The sequence below is a fragment of the Cnephaeus nilssonii genome (assembly GCF_951640355.1).
Source record: "Cnephaeus nilssonii genome assembly, chromosome: 15".
Lineage (NCBI taxonomy): Eukaryota > Metazoa > Chordata > Mammalia > Chiroptera > Vespertilionidae > Cnephaeus > Cnephaeus nilssonii.
In genome coordinates this window covers 34,525,575-34,536,786 of record NC_137086.1, presented here as the reverse complement: position 1 = coordinate 34,536,786, position 11,212 = coordinate 34,525,575, and the positions used below count along the sequence as shown (strand labels likewise).

At 54.5% G+C, this 11,212-nt stretch overlaps 1 protein-coding gene across 9 annotated transcripts in view; it reads left to right on the top strand.

Moving 5' to 3' along the window:
• Positions 1 to 5,387: 5,387 nt before the first annotated feature.
• The window catches only part of BCL11A (BCL11 transcription factor A), a gene marked incomplete at both ends in the record, with an annotated part of 98,209 nt that continues 92,384 nt past the window's right edge, over positions 5,388 to 11,212 (top strand). For all 9 annotated transcript variants that reach the window (XM_079792596.1, XM_079792599.1, XM_079792595.1 and 6 more), the window contains one exon: positions 5,388 to 5,442. In XM_079792596.1, coding sequence (XP_079648722.1) covers positions 5,388 to 5,442 — 55 coding nt within the window. The remainder of the gene's footprint in view (positions 5,443 to 11,212) is intronic.

Here is an 11,212-nt window from a genome sequence, read left to right as displayed (position 1 = left end):
GCAGCTGTGAGCTTTTGAAGCCCACGTTAGGGAGTTGACTGTGTCACCTAGCAGGGTTCTAAACCGAACTCCTTGTTGTCTTAAAAGGGGCCTCTTCCTTAAGTGGTGAGACTACTGCCCCCCTCTCCCCACACATTATTGACTCAGCGCACAGCTGCCCAGTCTGGAGGCAAGTATAGGCTTATTTAGAGCAGATTCAGCTTTTTCCTCCCTCCCTCCCTCCCTCCCTCCTCTTATTTTTTGGATAGGCTCATCCAGGTATGTGAGGTGGCCTGCCTGCCCGCCAGCCAAAGGCCCAGGGAGCCTCTGGAGAAATACCAGACTAAGTGTTGCCCCAGGAACCTCCCTGGGGGGAAGTCTGTGCCTTTGTAGAAGTTGTAGACACTGCCCCCCAGGGGCCTCCTTAGCTCCCAGACGCTGGATCACACTGGAAGTAGAGGAGGAAGAAATGTGGCCCTTCTGCTCACCTTGCAATTTAGGGTGCCCACCTCCTTCTTCCCACACAAACCCCCCCTTTCTCTTTTTAATTAATTTTCCTTTGTCCTAACAACACCCTAGCACTCCCACCCGCAAGAACCCCCCAATGCAAACCTATGCTAAGTGTAGGATCCGGACCTAAGTTTTATGTTTGTGAAGATGACTGCTCATTCTCTATTTTCTGAACTGCCTTTAGGGGGGGAAAAAAGTGAAAAGCAAGGTGGGATCGATAGTATTTTTAACCATTCATTCAGTCATTCACTTATTTATCTTTGAGTCTATAAAGGTATTTTCCCCCTCAAGGCAGGCAGTGAATATTTTATTTTAATCTTGTAGTTTCCATCGAGACAGACCTTTTAACCCTTCGTTCTCCGGCTCAGCCGGAGTCTCCCGCGCCAGGCGATCCGTGGCACGAGGGCTGGGACTGTATTCAGTCTCCCTCTTGGAGCTGTTTGTTGACCACATTCACGTTCAGAGCCCCGGAGCTAAAAGCACTTTACACCATAAAATAAAAGCACTGTCTTTTTTTCTAAAAGGTTACGTCTGGAGGCCACGCGGCTCATACTTCATACCGAAAACTACTGAAAGGACTATGAAATCCTCTATGATTTACACTCTCTCACTGCATTAGGGTATAGATCTACTCGGCTCTAAAAATACGGTGGGTTTCTAACCGACGTGAATATATGTGCATTATTTCAGAAAGTCTGTTAGAAAACTTGTCAACACATTATAAAGCATAAACCAGGACTTGGCTATTAAGTAGGGAGATCAGAGGCAGAATATATACTGCAGGAAGTCCTGGGGAGTCTCCTCCGCAGGCAAGATAAAAAGGGGGCGGAGGGGAGGGGAGGGGAGGGGTCGTCTGGCTGGCCTGGAGTTTACAGGCAATGTCGTCACCAAAGGTTTGGGAAAGAGCCCACGGAGGGTATTACCCCCTTAGTGGGATCAGCAAAGGTTCTACAGCTCCAAATGAAGTTAACTGAACGGTCAGAAAATAATTTTAACGCTGTCATAATTTACTACTTTCTAAAAGCCACTTTTGGGAAGGTAAATATACTTATTTGTGTTATCCAAGTGTGCTCGTTTAAAGTGACCTTTCACCTCTCTGCACAACCACCTGCATCATTAATCAATACTTATGTAATATTTTAAAACCTCTTAAAACAACACATCTTTATGTCTTTAAACAAGCATACAGACCCTCCCCCTCCCCCACTTTTGGGCGCTTTAGCGAGCATCCAGCCATCCAGCCACCATAAGGGAGGGGGGCATCACTCGTTGGGGCGAGCCCGAGGTACCCTGACTTGGGGTCCGCGACCAGAAGGGTCCAAATGCCTGCACACAGTTCTGGTTTTCTGGACTGGGTGAAGTCAGGCTGGGGGAGGGGCGGGAGTAGAGGGCCGTTCCTATTTCACTCTGGGCATTTTATGATGGTAAAACTACGTATATGTTAATGGTGGAAATGTCACCGCTTCCCTCTCCATTGGCACCCAGGGAAAGCAGCTGCAAAACTGGGCTTTTAATGCCTGTTTTAAGATGTGGTTTGGGAAGGCACCTCCCTAGAATCTGAAACAAGTGCAATAACATAGCAGACCTACTTGTAACTAAGTGCTTAATTTCCTATGTTTTCTTTTTAAAAAGAAAATCAATAAAATGTTGCCAGTTATTTATTGGAAATAACCACAGATAGCGGCCCTGATAGGGTCCCGGTTGTAGAGAGCGCGCAATTGTGTAATGAATTACAACGCTGAGGACTGTTAAATGTGAACCACACAACCTTTCAGAGGTAATCAAGTCATCACTTTTTACACTACAGCCACCCCCCCCCCGAAAAGCTTTATACACACCATTACATATAAATCATACCTATAGATTTCCACAACACACTTGCCCATTTATATACCTTCTCTCTATGTGGACTTTTATGGATGGATGGGGAAAATATTTAAATTCGAAAAGCTCGGTCCCGAAAGAATCCGACTCCCTATTGTTACCTGAAGGGACTTGTATTATTCAAAGGCCTCCCAGCTGCACTTTCTTCTCCCCTCTCCTCCCCTTCTTCGAACTATTCTCCTAGCCCCCCCCCCCCCGCTCCTCCCCACCTCCCCCACCCTGCAAGGACATTCTTTTGGTTGCTCTAAGTTTAACTCGACAAAAAAAAAAAAAAATAGTAGTGGAAGAGAGATGCTGACTGCTCTGAAGAACTCATGAAAAAGGGGAAATGGTGTAACGTACACGCCACAGAGCTTTACTGAAAGTGAATCTTCCAGCTTCTTAAGCAGGATTTGCGTCCCCCCCTCCCACCCCCCCGCCAAACTGGAGGGAAACAACAAACCACGTTTGCACAAATGCAGTCCAGCCCACATCTCTCTTAATGTTGCGCGTCAAAACTCCTTTTCCTTCCTTAGAGGAACCCGAAGCTTCCCTGAGCTAGGCAAGCCCGTCATTTTCCAGGAGGTTTGAAACTTTACTAAGACAACACAGGCATCAACAGCCGCTGGCCGGCGCGGTTGGGAGGTGGGTGCGCCCGCGCCAGCCCAGGCCCCGGCTTCAAATAATAAAGCCCCCCGCCGGGTGGGCGGATGGACGAAACCGAAGTCCCTTAGACTGTGGAGGGGAAAAGAGAAGCCACGGGGGGCTGTGGAGCTGCTTGGAGGAGACGGAAGGAGACTCCTCGCTCTGCAAGACACACACTCACGCACGTCCACCTGCAGCTCGCAGTCTCGCGGGCCCCGGTGACCCGCCTCCACCCAGCACGCTCCGCGCCTCCCTCGGACTTGAGTCCCTGCCGGGGCCCCCCTGCCCTTCCGGATTTGTAATCGCAGCGCGGTCTCCGCGGCCCGAGCTGCAGGGCGGCGCAGGCCGGCAGGGAGGCTGGGAGGCGGGAGACGCCGGGGGACTTGGTAGGCATGTTTCCGAATAAACTTTCCAATCGCAGGGGGTGCTGTTGCTGTACATTTTACGTAAAAACTGAAAGTATCCCACGCCAGAGTGAAGCCCGCTTTTTGACAGCGGTAGCGTGTGTGTGTGTGTGAGTGTGTGTGTGTGTGTATGTGTGTGTGTGTGTGTGTGTGTACGCGCTCGCGCGCGCGGATGCATTAAAGAGACAGGGGTTTATTTCCAACAGTTCTTCCCTAGTTTCCCGGGAACGTCTGCAGAAAGGCCAGAGGGGGGGATGCGGGCTCCAGGGTGGGCGGCCTGGCGTGGGAGCGCGGCGCCGACCCGGGGCGGTCACCCCACCACCATGGCATCCCCGCTGCTCCAGCGAGCCCGTCGCTCTCTCCATTCCCTATGTTCTCTCCCCGGGTAACAGCACAGGAATAGTTGTGCTCCGTCCGTAAGAAACATTTTCTTTTCCTTCTTCTTGTGCCTGTGCAGTGGCTCCGGATTGGGAGGGGGTGTGTCCATCCTGGGGACCCGGTTCCGGGACTCCCGCGGCGCCAGAGGCACGTTCCCAGGGACTGGAACTCCCAGGACTGCCCGTGCTTTGTCCTCTGGCCCGTGGCCGCTCGGAGAGGTGGACGCCTCGGCGCCTCCGTCGCTCCCCTCCGGGGCCCGAAACGTGCCCCGAGTTGGGCGGCTCATGTTTTTATTTCTCGGCCTCTCTCTCTTTCCGCGCGACCCTTGGGCGCCTCTACTCCGTGCTTCTAGTTGCATCTAGACCCCATCGTTTGTCGGGGCGCTCAGCACCCCGGGCCCCCGGCTCGGCCTGGGGGGCGCCCTCCCGACTCTCCCTCCGGGGCCCGCACCGCCTCCCACGCCCTTGCCCCCTCTCCCCAGGCCGCCCGGAGGCCCCGGCGCTGCCCTTCCCGACCTGCCACCCTCCAAACTTGGGCTGGACTCCGCTCCGCCACGCGCTCCCTTCTGCCTCCCCTCGCCCGCTGCGTAGCTGTAACTTGGAGGCTTAGCTCTCAACTTAGGGGGATTTTTCTTTGCTGGCTATCCTCTCCTTGGGCAAAGTTTCCCGAGCGCAGCCGCGGGCTCGGGGCTTTCACTTCAGCCGCCGGCGTCCGCACCCGGGGAGCCAGCGCGGCGGCGGCGGGGAGGGGAAGTGGGTGTGCGCACGGAGGAGGGTGTCCGGGAGCAACTCTACCTGCCTTCCCTCCGCCCGCGCTTCTCCGGCCCCGGGCAGCAGCCTCCCCGCACACTCCCGCTGAAAAGAAATCTTTCATTTTGGGGTGCACGTGCGGCGTGGGGGGGGGGGGGAAGGAGCACGTCTTGCTCCCCCCACCCCTCTCCCCTCCGCCCCTTTCTTCTCCCCCAGCCACGCCGCGGTTTCGGCGCTCGTTGCGGCCACTGGTGAGCCCGCGGCCCCAGCGCCCCCTCCCCTCCGCCTGCCCCTCCCCCGGGGGCCGCGTCTGGCGTCTGCAGAGCCCCCCGCCCCGCACCTCCCCCGCCCCGCACTGGCCATTGGCTTGTCCTGGTCTCTTTTTCATGTCCAGCCCCTGATGTGTGTCCATTGGTGTGAGCTTCCCCTTCCCTCCTCCCCTTCTCTCCTGCTCGCCCTGCCCATGTTTTGTGTGTCTCTGTCCATCCAGACTCCTGACGTTCAAGTTCGCAGGGACGTCACGTCCGCACTTGAACTTGCAGCTCAGGGGGGCTTTTGCCATTTTTTTCATCTCTCTCTCTCTCTCTCTCTCCCTCTCTCTCTCCCTCTATCTCTCTCCTCTCTCTCTCTCTCTCTTTTTTTTTTGCTTTAAAAAAAAAAAGCCATGACGGCTCTCCCACAATTCATCTTCCCTGCGCCATCTTTGTATTATTTCTAATTTATTTTGGATGTCAAAAGGCACTGATGAAGATATTTTCTCTGGAGTCTCCTTTCTAACCCGGCTCTCCCGATGTGAACCGAGCCGTCGTCCGCCCGCCGCCGCCGCCGCCGCCGCCGCCCGCCCGCCCCGCAGCCCACCATGTCTCGCCGCAAGCAAGGCAAACCCCAGCACTTAAGCAAACGGGAATTCTCGCGTAAGTAACCCAATAATAGTAATAATAATTATTAATAATCACGAGAGCGCGCAGGACGAGAAGTAAGAGCGAGGAGCAGACAGGGGTGTGTGCATGCATTTAAAAAATTTTTTTTTCCCACAAGAAAAACCTCCGAGAGTCGGATAAAAGAGATTAAAGGGAGGAGAAAAACCTCATTCCATCCCGAACCGTAGCCGGCTGTACTTTTGGGACAGCAAGCACCTTTTTATCTTATTTAATTGTACAAAAATTGGACTCCTCCTCTTTCCTGCTTTCCGCTGCTTTATTTCGCTTTTCGAAAAGGAATGCAATGATTTCTCCTTCAATTTTGCAAAATAATGAACAATGCTGTATGTATGGATGCGAACAACTCTCAGGCAAACCTAGGGGGGGTTGCTTCTACTCACTGGAAGGGAAAGGGGGGGTTGCTTCTACTCACCCAAGGAAGGAAAACGGGTGTGTGTGTGTGTGTGTGTGTGTGTGAGTGTGTGTGTGTGTGTGATAGGGAATCCAAGCCTAAAAAACAATTCCCAGGGAGAAAATAGGTGAGACTGGCCTTCGGACACCGGCGCGCTCACGGTAAAGTGTGCAAAGGGAGGAAAGGGGTCATCCACAATAGTGAGAAAGTGGGGTTGTGGGAGGGGGGCCCCCCGGCTCTCCGGAGTCTGCGGAGTGCGGAGAGGGGCCGCGGCGGCTGGGCGAGCCGGGCGACCGGGAAGGACCGGAGTCGTGGTCCGCGCTGCCGCCTTTTGTTCCCGGCCCGAGGTGGGTGTTTGTCCCGCTGCCTTTTGTGCCGGATCCTCGCGCTCGCCCTCTCGCGCCGCCGCCGCCGCGGAAGGGCAGGAGCAGGGGCCGGGGGCGAGCGGCCGTGGGAGGGAGAGCGCCCGGGCCGCCGCCGGCTAGGTGGCGGGTGCCCGCCCCTCCCGGCCTGACCTCGGTGGCGGCGAGAAGACGAGCAAGATAAAACGTATTTAAACATTATATAAAAACAAGGCAAGAGCATGCAAAATTTCTTGCCCCCCAAATCGAGAAGCCAAACGCTCCGCCGGCCGTTTTCTGCAACGCTCTCCTCTTTAACACCGCCTCCCCCCCTCTAACCCCCCGGCAAAAAAAAAAATCTCACGTTCTTTAAATAATGGGGGGAAATGTACAATCACCTCTTCCCCCAAACCCCTTTAGTTGCAAACTTAGAGCGCTAGCGGCGCGGAGAGGGAGCGAGGAACTCCCTCCTCTTACTATTTTTTGGAAGATTTTCAAAAAAAGTGGAAGTGGATTTTGATTGGGAAAAATCTCGTGTCTGAATGTTTACAAGCACCGCGTGTGCGGGAGCCTCCTGCCAACAAACAGACAGAGGACCGAGCGCGGCGCGGCAGCCTGGGAGCCGGCGGCGGCGGCGGCCCGGCCTCGCCGGGGCCTCGCCGAGCCTCGCCGCGCCCCCGCCCTGCCCGGGATCGCCCACCCGGCTCCCGGCGCCCGCCCGCCCGCCGGCACCGCGGCTGGCCGCACCGAGACTCCGCGCTGGCGGGGTCCACAGTCCCCGCTTGCCCCCCAGCACAATACTCAGACCACCTCCTGGCCAACTCGACTTCGAAATCGGCTGGGGAGAGGAAAACTCGGCTTTGCAAAGCGTTTTTATTTTGCAAAGCAACTGAAAAAGCGCGTTCTGCCTCCCCCTTCCCCGCCCCCCGCGTCTCTTGTCCACAGCTCTGGACAGCGGGGAGGTCACCACGTGCTTTCCCTGTCCCTCTCCCACCCGGTCTGGCCACCAGCCCTCCGCCCCCCCCCCCCCCCCCCCACCGTCCCCCTGAGCCCTGACTAGCCAGGTAGGGGTGGGTGGGTGTGGGGAGGTCGACAGGGGGTAGGATAGTCGAGTGTGCGTTCTGGGAGTACTGCATCCCAGGACTTGGCGCACCCCATCCTTGAGTTCTTGCCCTCTATCCCGGGCCTGGCTCGGTCGGGATGGGGGGGTGGGGTGGTGGCGGCCCTTCTGAGCCCCCCTAAGGGGTGGGTGGGTGGCTCTCTCCTGGCTAGAGAGTGCGTCTGGAAAGGCGGGGGTGGGCACTTAGGAAAGTTTGTCCGTGAGGGAAAGAAAGGCGTGAGAGGGCCCACACCCTTTCCCCTCCTCACTCACCACCCTTATTTTAATGTTTGATGCCATTTTAAAGGACCATCTATACCCAATTCTGTATTTTTTTAAAGGGGGGGGTGGGTGGTGCGCACAGAGAATTGAATTTTTCACTGGGCCCTGGAACTTGTCACACACAGTTTGGAAGCTCCCCCGCCCCGGCACGTTGCGGGGCCCTCCCTCTCCCCACCCCCGCGCATCCCTCCCTCGCCGCTCTCCCCCGCCCCCCACTCCCCCGGCTGCGCCGGATGCGGAGCAGACGCGGCGCGCGGCGGTGTGAAGTTACAGTCCGGCCAGGTACCGGCGGGAGACCAGGGCAGTGTTCGCAGGAGTCGGGAAAGCCGGGCCCTTCGGAAGGATGCATTGGGGGCACCAAGGACGGACTGAGACCTGCAGTCCTCGCCGCACCCCCCCACCCCCCATCCCGGGTCCATCTCGGGATACTCCTTGCTGGGTGGGTTCACCCCCCTCTCCACTCGTTCCAGTGCGGGCTTTAGGTTGTGAGACCAGCTTGGAGGGGGTGCGGGGGTCGCTCCTTTTACTGGGTGCGAAGGGGGGGGGGCGCGGGAGTCATTCGGATCTTCAGGACCCCCCCCCCCCCCCATCCTTTGCTTCTTGGGCTTGAATGAGAGCTTTTCGGTCGCTAGGAGGCAGAACAAGATCAAGAAAGCTCAGCGAACTTGAACCTGTACCAGAGCCTCCCCCACCCCCTGCTCTCCGTTTCTCCGCCGGGGAGGGAGCTTTGCTAGGGTGGGGGTGGGGGAAGCGGACGGTTAGGCAGAATTCCATCTCTCCCCCCCCCCCCCATCACCCCTTCTGTCTTTGTTCTTCATTTGGACTTTAAAAATGCTTCAGGCCAGGGCTGCGGAGAAGCACCCCAGCGCGTCCACATCCCCGGGCGCCGAGAGCCGAGCGGGGGTGCAGCTCCCGTCTTCTTTCGGGGCGGGCCGCGTTGGTCGGGAGGACAGGGGAGTGCGCGCGCTCCGGCCTCGCGGCCAGGCCCCCGGGTGGGATCGGGCAAGTTCGTCCTCCGTCTCCGGGTTCACTTCTTCCGCCCTCTCACCCCCGCTCCAAGCAGGGGCCGCTGCGGCCGCCGCGGGCCGGCGGAGCCTCCGGCTCTGCAGCCCGACCCCCGGGCCCCCCGCCTCCTGCCGCTCTCGCTTAGGAGCCCGAAATCACAACAATAGTCATAGTTATCATCATCATGATGCGGGCAAGCGGCGTCATTAATAATGAATAACCGCCGCCGCCGCGGCGCTGCGCACCTCGGTGCCGGAATTGCGGGAGAAATGCATTTGCTGAGATCCCCCCCCCCCCCGCCCCCAAAGTAAAGTGTGTGAGTCTTTGGGCACAAAATGAATTTCTGGAGCCGCGCTGGAGGTGTGTGCGGCGTTGCCGAGACTGCACCAGGTTAACCAGCCGAGATTTTTAAGCCTCACGTGCCTTTTCCCCCACCTGGCCGGCGCGGGGAATCTTGTCTTGAGGAGGGGGGGGGGGGGTTGGTGGTGGAGGCGGCAGTCGGGGCCCCTGGCCGCCCGCCGCCTCCCGGCCCCCGGCCCCCGGCCCCCGGCCCCCGGCCCCATGGCCCCGCAGCCGCTGCTGCACGTGTTCGCAGCGAGCGCGGCCGGAGCCTGCAGCCAGCATGCTGCTCGCTTTGTGCCTCACGAGTCCCTGCACCCAACTTCACTTTCTGCACCGGCCGCCCCCGCGGGCCCCCTGCCCCGGGTCCGTCGACCCTGCCTTCGCTTTTGTTTCTTTGCTCTTCCTCTCGGCATTTCAGTCTCGGTTTGCTTCCTTACCCTGTTGAAGACAATCAAAGCGAAGGACTTGGAAAGCAAACTTGAAGGCAGACCTCTTTTCCCCTCCCCCTCCCCAGCAGCCCTAGTTTCCCTCGCTCATTCCCTACATTTCTTCTAAGGCTTTTTTTTTTTAAAAAAAAATTTAAATTTATTCCTTTGCAACAGCAGAGAGAGGAAAGACCTCTCAGCCAGCCGCTGGGGCATTGAGACGTTTCAGTCTGTCTTGCTGTTTGAACGCCGAAGCATTTTTATTTTCTATTTCTTTCTCTTGTAGAGAATTCGCGCTAATTATTATGATTATTTGCCCACTCCCTTCCACTTCAATCCTGGACTCCCCGCTTTGTAGCCGGAGCTTAGGCCGGAGCTCAGAAAGGATGGTATTGTGGGGGCGAAGGAGGATGGAGTTGAATTGAAGGAGGGGGTAAAATGGCTGAGGTTAGGAATATTTTTAGGGAAAGAGGAATTTGCATTAAAATACAGAGAAATTATCGGATGCCCAGAAAGGAAATGTTGATTGCCACTGAGAAAAGATGTCAATGCAAATCAGTAGGCTACACCAAGAGAATTGTATTTTCATATTTTCTTTGTGCCCCGCTCCGCCTGATTTTTAATAATATAGCAGCAATAATAAGAACACGTTTTGGTGTTTTTCTGAACATCACTGGCCAAATGTTTTGCAGGGAGCCCAATGTTAAACATTATTTCATACATTGGGATATCATTCCTGTTAATTAGCAATAATTTACGTTAAGAGCATAGAAAATGTTGAGGTTACAGGTTTTATATCTGTACATTTGATCATCTTGTTATTTTCAAGAACTTTGCCTCCTATAAAATTAATTAGGTGAAATGTGGAGGTGTAATCAGCAACCTCTGAATTACCACTTCATTTCCTGGTTTTGATTGTAAATCAGTTCAGTCACTACATTCAGAAGACTTTAACCAAGTCTGTTTTGTACCGCATTACCTTTAACTATTTGCTACCTAGGGAGAATATTTCCATTTACTCCTAAATATTTCCGCTTTCAGAAATGTGTCAGGCCTTGGGAACAGAAAAAGAATCTTAACGGTGGAGTTACATTTTTTTTTTTTGCCAAGGGTCTATGCACTACTAACTTTAATAAAATAAAATATTTTTTCCTGACTCTTTCTTTAGTCTGTAAACTTCAGAACTTGTAGTCAATGCTGAAAAACAACAACAATAACAACAACAAAAAACCCCCACATTTGTCCATGTGTACTTAAAACCTGAATTCAAATAGCAGGGATCTGGGACAATGACTTCTCTATTCAGTTCCTCACTTGGTCAAAATGAAAGCAAATGTAGGAGCAAAATGACATAGAGGCATAATGCATAAGCACTTCCGTCTGTCTCTTTTTATCTGAGAAGGATTCATGCGTATTTTGTGTTTATCATTTGGTCAGTATGTTGGGCAAAGAAACATAAGTGCTCACCTCGCTGCCTTTATTAGTAGGAATATAACCTTCATATTCCTGTGATGACCTTATGTTAAATTAGGAGGAGTACCAGAGGCTAGAAATTATGACATGTCCTACTTGAGCACAGGTGCAGCTAGGCAGGGCTCTCTCAATATTATTTCACCCAGCACATCTGGGAGTTACTCCAGATCTTCCCCCTCAATATTCAGTCTGGGTAGGGTGGAAATAAATTTAACCTGAGTTCACTGGATTTTTGCACTTTATCAAAATCTGTTCCAATATTCTACACTCAAATTAAAATCTATTTTTTGATTCTCTGTGGCTTTAAGTTCATTAAATGTGAAATTGGCAGCTTGCTAAAGAAGGTCAGACTGATTAACTGTTTAAGACTTGTACATTTTCTGCT